This window comes from Phalacrocorax aristotelis, chromosome 7 (genome assembly GCF_949628215.1).
Source record: "Phalacrocorax aristotelis chromosome 7, bGulAri2.1, whole genome shotgun sequence".
Taxonomy (NCBI): Eukaryota; Metazoa; Chordata; class Aves; order Suliformes; family Phalacrocoracidae; genus Phalacrocorax; species Phalacrocorax aristotelis.
In genome coordinates, this window is record NC_134282.1 from 23,412,337 (window position 1) to 23,432,796 (window position 20,460).

The window sequence follows — 20,460 nt, forward strand, 5'->3', positions numbered from 1 at the left end:
ATAGCATCTATGAAGAATGTTGACTCAGAAGTGATCTAAGATCACTTTGCTACTAAAAGAGAAGGTCCTGCCCTTCTCTGAACAGAAGAGATTATATTTCAGCAGGAAAAGCAAGCTGATCTGACTTGTACATGGCTTCTGAATGAACATTAAAGAGCTGGTAAGAATGTACCTTTTTGTAGTAGCAAAGGCCTAGGTCACTTTAGTGAGCCCTACATGCCTTAAAAAAAGTAACAAGAAATATATTTGATATATTAACTACTCTAATTAAATATTTTTGTAGTCTATTAGATAAAGAGAAAATTTTGTTTCAAAACTGTTTTTAAGAAAAGTGGAAAGACATTGAACTTTTTTAAGATGAATTTTTAAGGAAATTCTACTTTATATTGTTACCTCAGGTAATTGGGTTGTGTGTATAGGAGGTCATAGGACTTGAAAATAAGTGTAGGAAGTATTTTCAAATTATTAAAACTCTTCAGGATGGATGCTGTGAAATCCTGTTTTCTAATCAGAGTCCTAATTTTCTCTTAAATTGGAGGTTAGTGATCATTGCTTATGCAGGGGCCATGTTAAATTGGGCGGAAAAAAATTAAGTCCTCTTTGGTCAGAGGAGGCAATGTGACTTAATTTTTTGGACTGCTGTCTTTGCTACATACTTATGTCCCCAAGGAACACATTCAACCTTCCTGCTTGTCTCAAAGTTAGAGTCCTCTGATACTTATTGGGGCTGATTGGTTTAGAGGACCTCTTTGTTTTATGCCTTAACTGCTTCCTGTCTGAAATCAATGGCATTTTAGGGAGCAACCTGACTTTTGATTTAATTATCAATAGTTGAGCAGACCTCTAGCAGTCTCAAAACATTTTAAGATTTTGGAACGTGGTTCTGCCCTTCATTTTCTTGAGGCTGAGCTGCTCTTTATTTTCTCCCCATGTAGTACGTTATTCACCAGACCAGTTGGTACAGGAATAATTGTTTTCAACTTTCTGCTATCTTGCATTTTTCAGCACATTGTTTTATTTTACTTCCATTTTTCTATCCCACTTTGGGGACAGTAACTTCAGTTTTATGAAGACTGTTCTTAAAAGTAGTGGAAACGAGAAAATACAGTATTATGATACCATAAATTAGCTACAGGAAACATGGTCTAGATTACAGGTTTTTGACTCTTATTTCATCTCATCTTTTTTAATGAAAATATTATAGGGATATTTAATACTCTTTTGCCACAAGTCTGTCTATCCTGCTTTGAATAAGGCAGAACTAACTTTACAGAAATCAGTATTTGTGGCATTAAAAATACTGTAGTGAAAAAGAAGACACCGGAAGTGAATCCACAGGAAAAAGTGCAGTGTCTGCTCTGTGGCAGCGCCCTGGAGGAATGGACAGAATGCCAGGGAATGTGCTGAAGATAATGAAATTTATCTTAGTATGGAAACCCACTGTGTTAAAAAAATTTTTTAAACAAAAAAATAGGAATAACTTCAACTGCAGATGTACCCACTATAGTGTCAGAAGTACCCTCATCTAGCTTTCTTTATAATGTGGTCTCTTTAGTTACCTGTCAGTAAGTGATCACTCCACTGTTTGAAAATCATGGGAATTAACACAGGTAGCATGAAGAGAACTTGTAGCATAGCTGTGAAAGTCAGTTGACAAAGCTCATTAATGAGAACTTCCAATTAAAGTAACTGATTAAGAATTAACTCAGTTCATTGATTTACATTTTTAGCTTGCTTAGGGTACTAATAACATTTCAGAGTAGTCTGCTCAGAATGGTTTGTAAGGTTGGATCAAGTTTATTTGTAAAGTAGCCTCTTAATAGAGTAGAGGCTTGTTTGCTGAAAATGTCTGTATGGAAATGCTTGCTGATTGTATATTAATGTCCATCTTGAAAGAGTAGGGAAGTAGTCTCTAGATTTAATGGAAAGTTAAATTCTATTAGCTGAAGGGAATATTTTTAAAAGGATAGCACCTTGGCTTGTTGAGTCGTCTTTGCTCTGCTGTACATGTCAGTTGTAGAGTCAGCCTCTAGAAACAGGAAAAATTTTATAAATTGTTTTACATAAATCTATTCTTCCCTGTACCTGGCCCTGCACAATGGAGGATATTTGAAGGGCATCTGCACTGAAATTTATTGCACTGAAATTTTTAACACTGAATTTGCATTAGGCTACTACAATCTCTATTCATGACGGTCACAAAGAACTTCACAATATTTCAGATTACTAAAGCCAGTAACTTCTAAGAACTAACTGCCAATGCTATAAATTGAAATTCTGAGTATTTTTGTTTAACCTAACACTGAAGAACAAGAAAAAAAAATAATATGGTATTTTAGCAACTTCTACATTTTATAACCAAAGGCTCCAAATATCTTTTTTGTCAGGCAAAGCATTATTGTACCTCCCTTAGATATCCAATCTTCTCAACTATATCATTATTTCAAAGAAGATGGAGCATACCTGCTGTCTGCCTCTTTGTGGGGAGATCACAGACTGACAGATACAGGGAAGAAAGAACACTATAAATATCCTCCATTTCCAGTCTCCAGAGTTCCTTTTTAGGTACTGGAAATACTGTTAGTAAGTTTTGCTTATATGGTTTTTTCCCCCTAGGGTCAGTTAACTTTTACAGATGTTGGCTTAAAGTAGAAAACATCACCTATGTGATTATCTTCACCTTTAAAAATAAGCAGCCATTAAAAAATCTCTTTAAGAGAAATGTTGGCATTTCTGGAAGTATTATTTTGCAGCTTATCTAAAAATGATAATTAATGACTTATTAATTAAGTACTAAAGTTGTATCTACCTAGTTCTTTATGTAAAGACCTTATACCCTGAGTAGGCAAATGCTGTCCACTTGCAATTTGTGCCACTTGATTGGGAGACATGCCAATGAAGTGAAGCAGTCACCTGTTTGACACATGGAAAGGCCCAATTCCATGGATGACATAGAATATGCTACAGCAGAACATATTGAGCTATTACATATTTTTATCTTCCTATGATAAAGACCATCATAAAACTGTGCTAAATTGCCACAGAAATAAACCAAAAGCCCAAATTCAAGCATAATGAATGCTATCAAAGCACATCCTTTCCTCTCTGAGATACTTTAGACTTTCTTATGTATTGCATTCTTTTTTGAGGAGTTGTTGCTTTATATATGCTGTTTTCTCTGTCTATTTTCTCACCATCACACTAAAAATAAAAAGCCGGTGGCCTTTTATTACATACCTAGTATTAACCAAATGACCAGCCATCTACAGCTCTGACCTCTAAAAGAGAACAAAAATTTTCATGCATAAAGTAATAGTTGAATTCCAGTTTTTCATTAAAAATTTAAATACCTTGTAAACACTTCACATAATCTAAGATGAATAAAGCATAAAAAAGCCAACCCAAACCTTATTTGAGGTACTTTCTATTACTTTTATTGGCTACCTGGTGTCTATGCGCACCTAATGGGACCAGCAATGACCATCTGTCCTATAACTGATGCTTTAACTATGAAATAAATATGAAAATTGGACAATATAAACACACCATTACTAAGATATCTTTGCAAAAATTATTCAATCAATAAAATAGCTAAATAGAAATTATACAGAAGTTAAAAATCAACAATTGCATCCATTTTAATACAAATTCCAAGCTAGAATTTGGGAGTATTTAATTTATGAGATGACTCCATAAAATGTAAACAGAACACTTCTACAGTGTAAAGAGGCCATATTGGTTTTATAGAATAAATCATGCTGTTTTAGACAATAAGATCAGTTAGAAAATGTGGAAATAGTCCATAGCTATTCTATTTTTTAACAAAAATGCTCTTCAAAATACTCAGGTGGGTGGGGAACTAGTGCATCTCTGAAAAGTTAAAATGTGGTTATGCTCTAAGTGAGGCCTGTGAAAATGGAATCATGATATTGCACACTTATTTCATTACAAGATCCTCTCGACCAGGACTTCTCATTTTACAAAGAAAGCCATTTTTTCCTTCTAAATGTCAGTCTGCAAATTTACCTTCAAGTACAACAGCCAAACTGATTCTTTTCCTTCTCAATCATTCTCTTTAAAAATTACGGTTATGAAGGTCAGGTTAGTTCTGAATGACATCTGTATAATGTGTTTACATCCAGTTGGCTTCTTCCTAATCCAGCCCTCACATTCATCTTAGTTCCTTATTTGCAGCATATCTATCTTCCTAGTACATTACCAGCTGGGTTTTCTTCCATGTTAGACAGTAGACTGTAGATCCTTGCAACCTTTTTAGAAAATCAGTTCCTACTGAAAAGTCTCAATATGAAGACAGCAATCAGGAAAAAAGTGCCTTTCACTCCCACTGCCAGTTGAGTGTGCCTTGACCCATGCATGCACACGAAAGCCAATTCTGTAGCTGGAACAAGATAATTTGAACTACTCTGGCATACATGGGAAAAGTACCTTGTCATGGTGGCTTCAAAACTTTTAAAAAAAGGAATAGTAAGAAAAAGGCAAATGAGAAGCACTTTAACCTTTCAGTATATTCTGACTGAATCATAAAATAGCTGATTAGAACAGAAATTTGTCTTTTTTTCTAATCTGTTCTTTGTTCTGACTAGAGAAGAAACACAGCAAATGTAAACAAACATGGGATTCTTGTCCACTTTTTAAAAGTTTGGAATGAAGTAAGCATAAGAAATAGCAACACTTTTCTATACCACTGCAATAAACGCCCTAGTTTCTTTACTGTGAGGTGGAAAGATTTAAATGAAAAATTAAAATATATGAACTATTAAACCTTACCTTGCCAGCCTGGTTTGCACACTGGTTTGACATTAACTCTTACTAAGGCATCTTCCGTTGCGTGTTTTTGCCCACAGTCAAAAGCTGTTACCATTATCTCATACTGGTGCTGTTTATCATAGTTCAGTTTCTCGGTGTTTCTGATGTTACCTATAGAATTAACATAAGACAACATTCAGAAATTACTTCTTTGCTAAGCGTATGCAGACTATAACGTTTGGGTCTTGACTGGATCCTTTGTGACAGGAAAGCTCTTTGAAGTGCATGGGACATCCACAGGCAGGACTGTTATGAAGAATGGGAATTATTTTCTTTCAATCCAGCAGATAAATAATAATGCAAATATAAATGCTATGGCTATAATCCAGGCATGTCTATATTAAAAAACATCTGCTCAACAACATTTTCTAAAGACCATAAGACTAATTAGCAGTTACATCTTGAAATGTAAAGTATGACTAGGTGAAACCTCATTTTCTACATCTTCCCAGAATACACTGCTTTAACATGGCAGCCACATTTCTGAGATCCACTTTTGAATACCTGCCCAGCCTAAGTATCTTCCTTTTTTCCCCTTAAGCTATTACCCTTTAAGTTAGAGAGATTTTTAGCCCTTTAACGTCTTCCCCTGGGTTTTAAAAATTGGGGAGGGGGAAAACCAGAATCACCTTTTACATTAGAACACTTAGCAATATTTGATATGACAGCACAGAGTTATCACATGGAAAATAAAACTCAGCAATAACAGGGATTATCTGCTGAACCTGACACATATATAAAGATGACAAATTACCTGTTTTGGGAAGAAAGACATTACAACTTTCACAAGGAAAGGGAAAGATCTTTCTCAGTATTTCCTGCAAGACTGGAAGATTACTGTGGAGGATGTATGGTTTTGTAATTAGTGAGTTCAGCATTTTAATTCTGTCCACTTCCACTGAAATGCACTTCTTGCTCAAATTGAAACTTGAAATTGTTTAGTATGTTTCACACTTTTGCTCAGGGCTGTTTTCTATACCATTACTTTGAATGAGAATGTTTGTTCTAGAATTTAGGAAACAAACTTACTCTGGATCAATGCTACACATAACAACTGCTTTCAAGCATGGATCTGCAAAATGAAGTTTTTTTGGGCTAAATTTGGAATGGGGAGTACCCAAATCCTGGAATTTAGTCAAATGTGGTGATCTGATTTCCACAGGTGCTGGTAAGTATCTGTTGCTAGGTGTGCTGGCACTGTTTGAGGTTTTGGGTGTGTTTTTTTAATTCAAATGAATGAGACACAGGTGAATGCAGTCAAATGAAACTTCTGAAAGAAGTCTTTCACTAAACCTGCATTAGTTTGACAAATAAAGACTGAGCAGGTGTCTGTCTCTGATGCATGCTCCTTATCTTGTCAGAGCCCAATGCTTTTCTGACTACTACTACATAAAAGCCAACTTTAGTAGTTTAATTGAAACTAATGTCAAACTTTTCAGGTCAGGGCTGAAGGAAGGCTGCTTTTGTAATTTTCACTGTCTTCTGGTTCAAAATTTGTAGTTTAAATAGACCCTTCCATCTGCAGCTATAAATCAGGCCCAATACCCCATTTTCTGTTGACTTTGAGTGTTTACCCCTCCCTTTCTGAGCAGGGCACAGAGGCGGACTAGTCCAGTCCCTATTTTTGTCTTAAATGGAGAAGCAAAATGACCTGCTAAAGGCTATTATGGAACAGTACCGTGTCCTACAGCTTCCTTGGTTCTCCCTCTCAGGTACCTCACCTTGCCAGGCATTTTCAAGTCTGCCATGTAGATAGCTCTTCCCATCACAAAAACAACTGTAATAATGGTAGCAACTACTTCATTATTTTTGAGTTAGTAATTGGCAAAACAATTTAATCTACCCATTTTACAATCTTGAATTGCTTGATTAGTGCCTGTCTAAGAGGATTTAATGAAAAATTGCCACTGTGTACTTAATTATTTATTTAATACCTGCTCAGCTGTTCTTTCCCTTCTGCATTATATTATTTCTTACATGAATCTTTATACTTCCCTATGTGGTTCTCCTTTGTATTATTTCAGTCCATGATCAGCAGAGATAATTCTCAAGAAATAAAAAAATGTCTGAATCTACGTTAGCAGACTGATAGAATTTGCATGGCACATTAACTGTCCTCTAAGATTTATAAATCATCACAGCATATTTACATTTCACTACATCTCCTCTTCCAAGATTTGTATTTCATTGTGGTCTTTTAAGATTTGGACTACAAAGATTTGGACTATTAGGTGTTATTCTGGAAGGTCATTTGGATGTCTTGTAGATGTTATCTGATAGTTTATTGACTTCCTAATTATTCTGTTTGGTTTTGGTACCTCTGATGCTTCTTTGTTATTTTAAAATTTAATCAATATGATTAAAAAGTAGACACAGAAGGGAAGCACTATAAATACAGACTAATTAAAGTTTTAGAGACAGTAGACTGAGAATTTTTATTTACATCTCACCAATAAATAAAAAGGTAATCTATAACATTAAAAAAATTTAATGGGAGAAGTACTTTTCTGCACAGTTCACAACTAGGCCATGAAATTATTTTTTTCAGTCTTTCTAAATCTCTGCATTTTCCTGGAAATAACCAGAGCTATAACAGATTAAAAAAAAAAAAACACACACACACACAAAAAAACCACAAACCAAGAGGTAAGTGACAACAAGAATATAAAAATTCTGCCTGAGGACAAACACATTTACACCTCTGTTTCTTCAGGGTCAGTTTTGGGGGTAGTTTGATACAGACTTCCATTTTTTATGGCTGTCTTTCACTTTATTTTGGAGCAGTCACAACAACAAGGAAAGACTTGACTAATTTACTATGGTAATTACCCCTTAAATTCCGTATTTACTTCCTGTGTGTATAAGAATTATAAAACTGAAAATCCTAACTCTTACAACTGATGAGGGCTAGCATTGTTACATGAGTGGCCTCTGACTTGAGTGTGCTCATAGGAATGGCAGCTCAACATTCCCATCTGCCAAGAGCCACCAGAAGCTGTATTTGACCATAAGTCAACCGAAGCTACAAAAGCTACACCCAGAACTGAATGCTGCCAGTGCTGGGTGCGTATCCACTTATGCCTCAGACAACTTGGTGATGTGAAGTAGACTGCGCACTGCCAGTGTCTGGCAGGTTCTCTCTCCCTTTCTGCAGATGTTCCCCGATGTATAATATATTATTTGAAAACAACAAAATGCTCCATGGATTGATCTAGATATAAGAAATAAGTTTTGCCTAAAAAGACAATGATCTGCTAAAAGGAAAAAGCTGATGGAATAGCATGTTCATCTTTCTAAAGGCCTGTGTTTGTAGTTAGTTTCATAGGCTGGTGGTGAAAAAAAATCCACCATCTGGGACTGACAAGGGCATGTTTTCCTCACCACCTACTTTTGGGGCCCTCTGCAATATTTAGATTTGATTCTAAGCACCTGGTTAAATACTCTTTCTGGGCAATAAAAGTCCACATTTATGATACTGAAAAGCAGAAAAAAAATCATAACTTGCAGAAGACTCAAGAGCCTAGATTTGTTTGTCACAAAGGGGTAAAAAAACCCTATAAACAAAATCCTAATTAGCACAGTATTAACAGGCAGTCACAGGCATCTCATACATCTATTTTAATCATCCTATAGCTGACAAAAATGGGCACAATGCCAAAGAATTTGCAGCAGAGAAAGTTTATATCAGCTGGCATAGAGAGACATTCTCAGCAGCGAAATGTGTTGGAACTAATCAACATATTTCTGTCACAAAATAAAAGTGCAACCATCTATCCTAACTCTGTCTCTAATCCCGGTGGGTTTAAGCAATTACCATTATCTAAAAAAAATTGCAAATTAGACTGCAATTACTGTTGATTGTGGCAGCATTGTCCTTTTGGTGAACAAACGGATCAAAAAATATTAATTGAATTCATGACTAAGAAACTGCAAGTATTACAACCTTATATCAATTATTCATGGCAGGCTTTAAAGTCACATTTAAATCAGTGAATTTCTCATTGGCTTTGCTGAAAAGCAGGTCCCGGGCACATGAGGACAAAGATGTTACCAAGGATTGTGAACACTTCACATGCCTTTGATCATGCCTCTGTAAGAAACCCATGATCACTCATGAGCCAGCTGCACTGTGTGATAGGAACTAAAAAGCAATAAGCAATAGAAAGTCCTGCTCTGTATCATGCTAATCTCAGTGTATTATTTATCCATGGTATCTGCCGCAAACCTGGTATGAAATTATGAAGCCACCTGCAACTTGTGTAAGTAACCAGCCCAATATTGGCAAGTCACTTGGAGCTCTGGAAAAATAATGGTTTCAAACCAAAACACAGAGAACTTCCTTTTATGACAACATGGGAAATCTCACAATTAGAAAAAAAAATCCATAGAGAGGAAAAGTTTCTAGGGAATTGCACATAAACTTCTACTTCCAAATCCCCACTTTCTCTAAAAAATCCTTTGTGCAATTTCTCTGGCAAAAGATTATTGTGCCAACTGACCTCAGTTACTTAAACACAACCATACTCATTATGATTATACCTACTATACAGAATATTTGCCTCCCAATGTATTATAACAAGATGGCTTTTTCCCTGATGTCATTTACAATGCTAACAGTTTATTACCTTCTGATGCTCAGCTGTGCATTGTGCAAGAACTGCACAAATAAAGATGAATATTTTTTGAATGGGAGAAAACGGTTTCTGTAAAACATCCCAAGATGAAAATGACTGCTTAGAGAAAACAGTAGCTCCATGCACGCTTTTAATTTCCAATTTGGCCAAAAATCAGATTTAACTTCCAAAGAGTATTGCCTTCCTACATACAACATGGATTAAATGCTTCTGTTAGGAAAGATAAATCAGAGCATTGCTGGGTATGCACACAGGGTGCTTGTTCTGGGGAAGAAAGCTCTGGGAGCACAGGCATTTCCATTTTGAACTTCTGCACAAGTGTGCACACATGAATATCAATAACAAGGACTCTTACCTACAAGGTGATGCCAATATGGGACTGCTGAAGTCCTTGAAAGACAGAGTTACTATTTTTTATTATCGGAAGTAAGCAGTGAATGGGAGGGAGGATCTTCAACACATTTTTAATGCAGCCCAACACTTCTCCCAAACTCAGTGTCAAGGTCTGTGCTTTTTCCTAGTGACAACTCGACTGGGAAAAGCAAGAAGCTGAGAGGGCCAGCAAGGTCAAAAATGGTTGCATATGGGAAGCTTAATACGGTTTATTATTTTTCCTATAATAAATTGCTGATTGATCGAAACACTGACCCAACATCTGTGAAGGAAGAGTTAGGATATAATTACCACAGGAGCCTGACCCCTACAAATCAATGGGCCCTGACACTGTCCACCTGAGGGTGTTGAAAGAGCTGGCTGACATAATTGCAAAGCCACACTTCAAGAAGTCATGGAGAAGGGGGGATGTCCCAGAGGACTGGAGGAAGGCAAATGTTACCCCTATCTACATGAAACGTTCAAGGGAGGATCCAGGTAACTATAGGCCCATTAGCCTTACTTCAATCCCTAGGAAAGTTATGGACTCCTGAAGGCCATCACAAGTCAAATGAAGCACGTGATTGGGAAAAGCCAACATGGCTTCACTAAAGGCAGATCACGTTTGACAAACCTGGTGGCCTTCTATGACAAAGTGACTTGCCTGGTTGACATGGGGCGGGCGGTGGACATCATCTACCTGGACTTCTCCAAGGCCTTTGATATGGTCCCCCACAGTCTCCTCCTGGAGAAATTAATGCGTTATGGCCTAGACAAGTGGTCTGTGCAGTGGGTGGGGAACTGGCTGACAGGCCGCACCCTAAATAGCTCCTTTTCCAAGTGCCAACCTGTCACAAGTGGGGTCCCCCAGGGATCAATATTGGGCCCAATGTTACTCAACATCTTCATAAGTGATCAGGATAATGGCATCAAGTGTAGCCTGATGAAGTTTGCTGATGACACCAAGTTGAGTGGGGACATAGACACTCCAGAAGGGAGAGCTGCTCTGCAGGGAGATCTGGATAGGCTGGAAGAGTAGGCCAGCAAGGACATTATGAAGATCAACAAGGACAAGTGTGAGGTCTTGCACATGGGAAAACATAATCCAGCAGTGCAGCACAGACTGGGAGCCACCTGGCTGGAGAGCCGCTCTGTGGAAAGGGACCTGGGCTTCCTGGTGGACAGGAAGCTCAGCATGAACTGACCGTGTGCTGCTGCGGCCAAGAAGGCCAACAGGATGCTGGGTTGCATCAAAAAAGGCATCACCAGCAGAGATAAAGAAGTCATCATCCCACTCTACTCAGCGCTTGTCAGGCCACGCCTGGAGTACTGTGTACAGTTCTGGTCCCTGCTATACAAGAAAGGATGTGGACAGGCTGGAAGGGGTGCAGAGAAGGGCCACCAAGATGATCGAAGGACTGGGAAGCCTGCCATATGAGGATAGGCTGGGAGAGCTGGGTTTGTTCAGCCTTGAGAAGAGGAGGCTCAGAGGGGATCTCATCACCATGTACCAGTACTTAAGGGGTAGCTACAAAGAAGACGGAGACTCCCTTTTTACAAGGAGTCACATGGAGAGGACAAGGGGGAACGGGCACAAGTTGCTCTTGGGGAGATTCCGATTGGACACAAGAGGGAAATTTTTCACAGTGAGGCCAGTCAACCGTTGGAATAATCTCCCCAGGGAAGTGGTTGACTCGGCCACGTTGGACAGTTTCACGAGTCGTCTAGACAGGGTGCTGGGCCATCTTGTCTAGACTGTGCTCTTCCTAGAAAGGTTGGACTAGATGATTCCTGAGGTCCCTTCCAACCTGGCATTCTGTGATTAATACACATTAGAAAAACAACTAAAAAAAGCCCTACATAAATTTGATACTACTTTTCCAAAGCATCTTTTTTTTTTTTCTATACTGCAGGATAATGGATCTGCTCTAGGAAGCACCACAAAAGGGTAGATCTGTGGACCCATACCCTGAAAGTTTTAACAATCAATAAACATACCCAGAATATCGTGAATTCTACATTTAGACACTGCTCCAAAATGTTCACAAGAATGGGACTTACTATAAACTAGTAAATAAACCCTATTAGGTAGGGTTTCATGCTGCATTAGGAAACGCCATCACTTGGATGAGAAACTAGATCTGAGACAATTAAGAGAACAGACTGAGTGACAGAGAAATATATTGCTCATCTAAAACTGGGGTTTTAATTTCCACAGTAAATTACTGTGGCACTTTCTGACCAAATCTTACATTAAAACAATAGAAATTGCCAGTGTAACAATTCCTTCATTCTCAGAGATGAGATCAGGATTACTCTCTTGAGTTAAAACTCAAGCCAGGTTATCAGCTAGTATCAATAGGTAATTACAGCATCGACAGAAATTACTGCTGTCTGTCCCAGAACTGACAATTGCTTGTTCCCCATACTCACCGTTTCTGTCAATGGCAAAAGGAACATCGGTTGTGACAATTTCATAATTGCAGATTTGGCTATACTGTGGAGAACAGTCTTCATCTATGGCTTCTACCTGCAGTATGCTGTCATAGATCTTTCCCTCTGTCACGGTGGCCTTATACATACTCTCCTTAAAAGTTGGTGAAAACTCATTGACATCCTTTACCTGGATATGAACCACTGCCCTAAAATAGGTAAGTAAAGACATCAAAGACAAAAATTAATTTATCATGACACATCAGTAACAGTTTGTTTCCAAAACACTTGAAAAGACTAACAAAACATATGTAGAAAACTATGTAAATATATTATTTTATTAGATATTAGATATCAATATTAGATATTATTGAATTTCTATGTTTAATTTGCCCAATTTAATACCTTAAGGTGACACTTCGTAAAAACCTATAGCTGCAGCTTATAGGGAGAGGGCTCCATGGTGCTCCCTATTAAAATGAGTCTGCCTTGTAAAATGGACCCCAGCAGAAAGTCAATTATATCATTCCAGTGGAAAACGGGTTAATAAGCAAAAAAAGATGAAGAGAATTACAGTAGTCTTACATATTCACTACCTAAAAATGGTCAGTTGATGAACTTTCTTCGATATTAAATAAGGCTCTCACCTTCTGCTGATTAACTCAAGCGTAGATTTATAACTGCTGTACAAAACATCGTAAGATTTAATACTATGAAGCAAAAACTGTTTCTGTGGCTTGATGGTTATTTGATATTGCAGGCTTCCCTCCAAACATGTATTCTTTTTAAATATACTGAAAAAGTTCAGCATGCATTATAGAGCTAATTAAGTTTTTAATTGTCATGTGTCCTGGATGAGCAAAAGGAAGAATGATTACTATTAATCATTTATTTAAATGAGTCTCAGCAAAATGAACAATTTGTACAGCAGTTACACATCTACACACGAGTTAAATTAATCTTTAATGACAAATGGTCTGGAGCTTGGTTTGATGAATTGAAGGGGAAAAAAGGCACTGTGCCACTTAAGCTTATGCAGGGAATTAGCTCCACAGTAAAAAGTACCACCTACTAACCATCAATACCCCACTTTTCCAGAGGACTTTAATTCCTCTGAAATGTGCTGTCTAAAAGCTGAGGTCAGAAACACACTGTGCAAAGGCAACACTGCTGCAGCTTACATACATGCACACACTAAAATAAAAAAGGTGACTTCTCTTTTCTTGCCATTGAAAATGAGATGAACAGAGAGAAAACCTTCTTAGAATTTGTAAGTGTCAATTAAAAGCTAGCTTCTACATCCTGGGTGATCTATTTAGTCAATGTATTTAACGTGAAAGCAAGAATGGAAAAAATACACCAAAACTTTCTTCACTTAAACAGGGATCCTATAAAAGACTTTGGCTAGAATTATTACAGAATGCGTCAAACAAGAAAAATATTTTCTAAAAGGAAAAATAAATAAAAGTGGATGGACTATTGCAACATATGGTTCATCCTGGTTTTATTTGCATTCTACCTGACTACAATATAAAAAGGAGCCCTTCAATGTGATCTGTACTGTAGAGCAAATGTATGCCAAAGCAAAAAAATTCCTCTTTATCTTCACCCACTTGTGAGATTTCTTCCAGTTTGTTCCACCTGGTCCTGATCCACAGTCATAGGCCTGGATGATGAATGTGTATTCCTTCTGCAGTTCACAGTCAATAGGACTTTTTGCTCGAAGACGACCTTCTCCAGATGTCTTGTTTAGCACAACAGCTTCGAAGGGCATATCTTGTCCATGGATTTTAAAAGCACAGATTTCACCTGTGGGGAGTAGTATAAAACATCGTAACCAGGGAGGTCTAAATCTTATGTACTGGAGTAACACTGGAGACGTTAGCACACATTTCTATTTCATATGCTGTTATAGATGGGGGAGTACAGACTCAGGAATCAGTTTATAATACATCCAAAAGGCCATTAGCCACATGCTCATACAGCATGTTGCAGTGAGTGCAGCTCTTGTCCTGTACTTCCCTCTATCTCTGTCATTACTAAGTGGTTTCTTAAAGCCCTAGAGACTATTCCCTAGATATGGTACTAACACCAATGTTGAGCTAAATTATTTTTGAGCTAAATTAAGACAACTGTATTTAGTTAAAGAAAATAGCAGAAAAAAAAAAAAAGATAATATTGTAGAGGTAGGTTTTTTTCTATCTGCTGTCACTACTTCCTTGAGCCACTTGTGCTGTCAGGTGATAGCAGATGTTCAAGGTCTTGCAGTTTAGTTTCTCAACAGTGAAAAAACTAATGATGCAGAACATGGTCACATTCAAAACATATCTTGCTTTATTTACAGACATATATCATCTTTAGAACGGAAGTAGCTGAGGGAACACAGACAAGTGGCCCTTTTGGACATGTCAGTCACACACCCACATTGAGACTCATACATTAATGCCTTCTTGGCAGCAACTAACTTCCTCCAAACTGCCTCATAATATAATGGATTCATAGTTTCTTTCAGAGGAATATTATGTAACAAAACAGATGATATAGCAAGGACTAAAAAAATTTGTTTGGACACAAAGGACAACATTAAAAAATCTTGTGAGAATATGAGTCTGGAAGGGGAAAAAATAACCAGTTTCTGGTGATCCTTTTTTTAATCCTTCATACTGGTGGCAAAGATATGCGCACTGAATTCATTTTTAGCCACTCCAGAATCCAACTTTAAAAATGAAATATTTATACAAAGACCAATGTGGCTTAAATATTTTTATGACACATTAAACACATGCTCTTTTATGAGCAAGTCAGTCTCAGGACATGCATTACAGATTCAAAGCTGTCTCCCACTCACATAATCCTTTTCCATTTATTTCCAATTTACAGTTGCAGCCTTTTGGAAATCTCCTTGCCAATCATATCTGAGTCAACTGCCAAATTTTAAATTAACTCTGAATCTATGATCTCTAATTCAAGCCTAGTTCCTCTTTCTCTTTTCCTATTAGAATATATTGTTTATTTTTAGAGAAGAGAGTAGACAGTGACTTTATAAAAGTGCTGGAGTTCATAATTCCTATTATGCATGAGAAAATAAAAGGGAAGGGGATATGTGTGGGGAGGGTGGGGATTAGGTACATTTAGGGTATAAATACAGGCTTTTTAGGATATTCCCTCAACTACCACCACATAGGTTTCCCTTTATTATAATGTGAGCTGAAGCTGAGCTCAGCTATATACAGACATTTAGGCAGATGAATGCCACACTTAACAATTGTAATCAATCCTATGAATGTCTTTACAGGATCAGCACACAGTTGTTTTAGTAATTATGAGGCACTAGGAAAATACATTAAGTATTGCTTGGACATCTGCTTGCTCCAACCCCTCACTCAAGTGGCATGAGAGAGTGGTGTGGTTTCCCAAGACAGACAAAAGATGTATTCTTTTCCAGGATTTGTTTCATTCACCTTCAAAGAGCCCAAATATTTTGGATATAGCAAAAGGAATGGATGTTACCCTGAGAATCAGACTCCAAAGACAACTAACTCTTTGCATACCCATAAAAGCAGGCTCCACAGTGTTTATGAACTGCTGCATAGGAAACAAAGCATAAGGTTAAGAGAAGGCTGAAATGAAGCAGTTTGTTCAGTTTTGACTGTGTACACCGATCACTGAGTTTGGATTTCAACATTGTCACACATACCTTTGAAAAAAAATTATCGTAATTTCCCTGCAACTTAAAATGAAACATTTATCTAAATTTATATTGTATATTTCAGTTATATTTTAAATGAATATAAAAATAACAGTGTGAATGTGGGAAGTCTAATGGAAAAAGTCTGTTCATTGTGTTCTATAACAGTGGCCTTCATAGGTTCTTAATAACAAGGTTTTCCTCAGATGCACAATCCATCAATGAAATCATAACTTCAGTGTTTTGTGTTTATTATTTTATCGATCTACTCTTTGATTGTAAACAATACAGCATTTGCAGACATCCAAGCCAACTGTTCTTAAAAAATAGAAGCAGCGCAGGGTAGAAAAAAAGTTCGCTCAGCCTTAATGCAAACATTTATAATTTTTTCCTCTCCAAATGCAGAGGCCTGATACAAAGCAATCACAGAAGCAGCATATGTTCTCATTAGTTCTCAGCAAATATTTCAGAAGTCTCTATATTCTGCTCCTATGCTAGATACTCCAGCTTTATACATAATGCTAATTTTGTCTTGGATATCCCCATTTGCCAAAGATAAAATGACAGCTCCGTGGATATGGGGACATATTTGTAAACACACTGCAAAAAACCCACATGCACTTCCAGATTCTGACTACAGCAACCTACTTGGATGAAACCAAATGTATATGCTTTTAAAAACTAGGTAAGAATTTTTTCAGAAGGATTCTACTACTGTTTCCAAAGAAATGAATTAACACTGTTGAAAAATTAAAATTTATAGTAATCATAATGATTCTAAAAAGGTGCCTTACTGAGTATATTGGAAAAGGAAATGATAACAGAGTAGTAACAGCTGTTACAAAGCAGAAAATTAATTAAGGTCTACGTTTACACTGAGACACACACACTTTTACAGATATATAGAACTACTACTACTACTAGGCACTACAAATGTGTCTTTAAAATATAACAGATACTATTTTTCATTACTAAATGGAGCTACAGGTCTTTACTTAAACCCAGCTGAGTTCACCCCAGGCCTACATGCTGCCAACAGGAATTGTGCCAAGCTTATATTATTTACTGGGTTCTTAGATACATACTGTTATGTAACTCATTTGAGGAAAAAGAGAGAGGGTCTCCCTCTCTTTCAGGCTCACCATCTAAGTTGCAGAGCAATCACATTCAGGACATTGGCACCACCCACCTTCCTTCTCCTTTGTAAGGCTAAATAATTACAGTGCAAATTGGGACCTTGTTTTCCTCACAACAGACAGCACAGCAAAATATTAAGCTTTATTCTTCATTTCATATGAATGGGTTTGGGAACAGGTACAAAAAGGATTTAGTGACCATAAAAACAGTGGTGGCAGTGAGTTGATAAAATAGGGATAAGTTGGTGATACCATATAAAGGTGGAAGCACATCCATGAGATCCTATAGCACTTGTGCCCAGAGTGAAGGGAAAATATCTCTTCTCGCAGGGCCAGAATGTACATCCTGAGGGTTTCCAGTTGCTTCCTATAAAAGCTTCTCATTGCAGGGTTGAACCTTACTAACAGTTGCTTCATTTTAATACATGTTTTAATAAAATTCTGTACATTATGTTTTCTCTTCAAATCATTCAGCCTAGTATTAACCATATGGACCCATTAATTCTGAAGCCTACATTACTTTAAGTTGAGAGCTCTGGTAGAGATCCATACGTTACTACCACAGGGATCATAAGCATATGATTTCCTCTGTAAAAATTATAATAGCCTAGAAGCAGCTATTGACAGTTTATAATTTCTGAAATATAGCCAACAAATCTTTCTACTGTTCAGAAATTGCTAAAGACAATGTTTCATATTCAACAACATTTACATGCAAGACTTAGTGATTATAAGCCTTAGTCAACAAAATGGTATTACAAATTACTGCCTTTTATACAAAATACAAAACTTATGCTTCTTTCAGTAGAAAAATAATTCCTCACTGTTACTCCTTTAACAACTACACAGAATTATTCACCTGAACTCGATTTCAGAAATTATTAAAAAAATTTCATGCTTATTTTGCCTTTCACAGCTACCTTCTCTTTTTCTTCAGCTTTCATGACACCACGAATACAGAAGACTTCAAGTCAAAAGCTGGGATCTCTGACATTTGATTGTTTTCATCAATAGTTAATAAAAGGCAACAGTCATACATGAATCAGCAATCACCAAATGTTGTTTCATTTGGTTGTATAAGATTCAACAAGGCCAAGTGCTGGGTCCTGCAGTTGGGTCACAACAACCCCAGGCAATGTTACAGGCTTGGAGAAGAGTGGCTGGAAAGCTGCACAGTAGAGAAGGACCTGGGGGTGCTGGTCAACAGCCAGCTGAACACGAGCTAGCAGTGTGCCCAGGTGGCCAAGAAGGCCAACAGCATCCTGGCTTGTATCAGGAATAGTGTGGCCAGCAGAAGCAGGGAGGTGATCGTGCCCCTGTACTGGGCGCTGGTGAGGCCGCACCTCGAATCCTGTGTTCAGTTTTGTGCCTCTCGGTACAAGAAAGAGATTGAGGTGCTGGAGCGTGTTCAGAGAAGGGCAACGAAGCCTGTGAAGGGTCTGGAGAGCAGCTCTTCTGAGGAGAGGCTGAGGGAACTGGGGTGTTTTAGTGTGGAGAAGAGGAGGCTGAGGAGAGATCTTATCGCTTTCTACAACTACCTGAAAGGAGGCTGCAGCAAGGTGGGGACCAGTCCCTTCTCCTAAGTTACAAGCAATAGGACAAGAGGAAATGACCTCAAGTTGCATCAGGGGAAGTTTAGATTGGGTATTAGGAAAAATTTCTTCATTAAAAGAGTTGTCAAGCACTGGAACTGGCTGCCCAGGGAAGTGATGGAGTCAGCATCCCTGGGAGTATTTCAGATGTGTAGATGTGGCACTTCAGGGCATGGTTTAGTGGGACTTTGCAGTGCTAAGTTAACAGTTAGACTTGATGATCTTAAAGGTCTTTTCCAACCTAAACAATTGTATGACTCTACGATTAACTCCAGAGTTCCCTGAATGTTCTGTCCTCTCCATTGGCCTTATGATTGCTTACGGAGTAGCTTACACAACTGCATTCAGGATGTGGCTACGTGCATGAGTGTATGCACATGTATTTGTTCCTGCCCTTAACTCCCAAACCGTTTGCTAATTTCAACTACATAATCAAAAGATGATCTGTTTCCTACAAGTGCTATGAAATTTTGCAGCTGCACAGTACAGAGACTCTATAGAAATAGTGTAGGGGTGACAAAGAGGTTGCATCTCACTAGATAGCAAACAGTCCACACAAAGACCTTGTAAAAGCTCAACAAGAAAAGCTTCAATTATATCTTGCACCTTTTTGGTACCACTAAATCAAACATGAATCTCAAACCTGTAGAAAACCAGGCTTCATTAGTTCACTGTTGACAAAATTACTCATTTATATTCATATCCTGTTCTGATTTTATTACTCTCCAGCCTTTTATTATATTTCTATGTGTGTTTTTCTCAGATGCACAAATCAACACAGCTGATCATTTATTTAGAATAAAGGTTGCAGTTTTATACTTCCTGAGGTAAACATAGTGTCCCTGAAAGATCCTGAAGCGCCTAAGAATCAAAGCCACGTGATCACATGCAAATCCACTCACATCTTAGAAAAGACAAATACTCTGTTCAGGAGAGATGAACATCTTGAGTTTCAATTCAAAGATTAGAGACAGGAAAGCCATGACCAAGGCACCACTATGACCTCTGAAGACTTGCAACAGAATGCCAACACCACTGCTTTTTTCCTATGTGTGTCCTTCAAGAACTTGATTCAGCTGCATGAACACAGCTGAATGTCACAACAGAGGCATTTGACAACCATCAGTAATGAATCTACTTCGTATACTACATGGCACAACTAGACTTCCAAGAATTTTATAAAATGTATAAATTTGCTTGTGGATATGACTTTCCTCTTGCATTAACTTAAGGTTTTAAAGCACTCTTGTCAATGAAATCGAAGTATTCTGACTCAAATTTGATTCTTTAACCCTTTCCATGTCCTCTCTCCACGTCTAGGTGGTCATCCAAACACGGGCAATGCTGTTTTTTGACCATTGATCAAAGATCTCTGTTGGCAGTTGGATGGAAATCTGCAAATAAGCCATGTAGTTAGGACTACTATTCAACTCGATGTCTGTTTTCTCAGAAACACAGCATGGACCCACTACACGCAGTCAATGTGGAGCTTTTTGATAAATTTGTTTAGGGGTTGCTGGTTTGGGTTTTTTTGTGTTGTTTTTTTTTTTTTTTAAACCAGCCTTCCAGGATAACAACTGTGTTGGAATACTGTAAATATCTCCTGCAGTGCAGCACTGCTGACCTTTTGAGTGTCTCCTTGCCCCTGGGCAGGTTTACTGCTTTAACAAGTTTTCCTATCATAGGCTCTAGCTACTGTTTAAATAATTAGAGAACAGCAGAAAGTTACGTTTTGAGGGAGGAAAGGGTAGTTGTTTGGGAAAAGGAGGCAAAATAAT

General features: G+C 37.7%; 1 protein-coding gene across 5 annotated transcripts in view; it reads right to left on the reverse strand.

Moving 5' to 3' along the window:
• CLSTN2 (calsyntenin 2) overlaps positions 1-20,460 on the reverse strand; it is a 461,620-nt gene that overhangs the window by 91,770 nt on the left and 349,390 nt on the right. For all 5 annotated transcript variants that reach the window (XM_075099250.1, XM_075099252.1, XM_075099254.1 and 2 more), the window contains 3 exons: positions 13,880-14,075; positions 12,267-12,475; positions 4,789-4,938 (listed from right to left, as the gene is read on the reverse strand). In XM_075099250.1, coding sequence (XP_074955351.1) covers positions 4,789-4,938; positions 12,267-12,475; positions 13,880-14,075 — 555 coding nt within the window. The remainder of the gene's footprint in view (positions 1-4,788; positions 4,939-12,266; positions 12,476-13,879; positions 14,076-20,460) is intronic.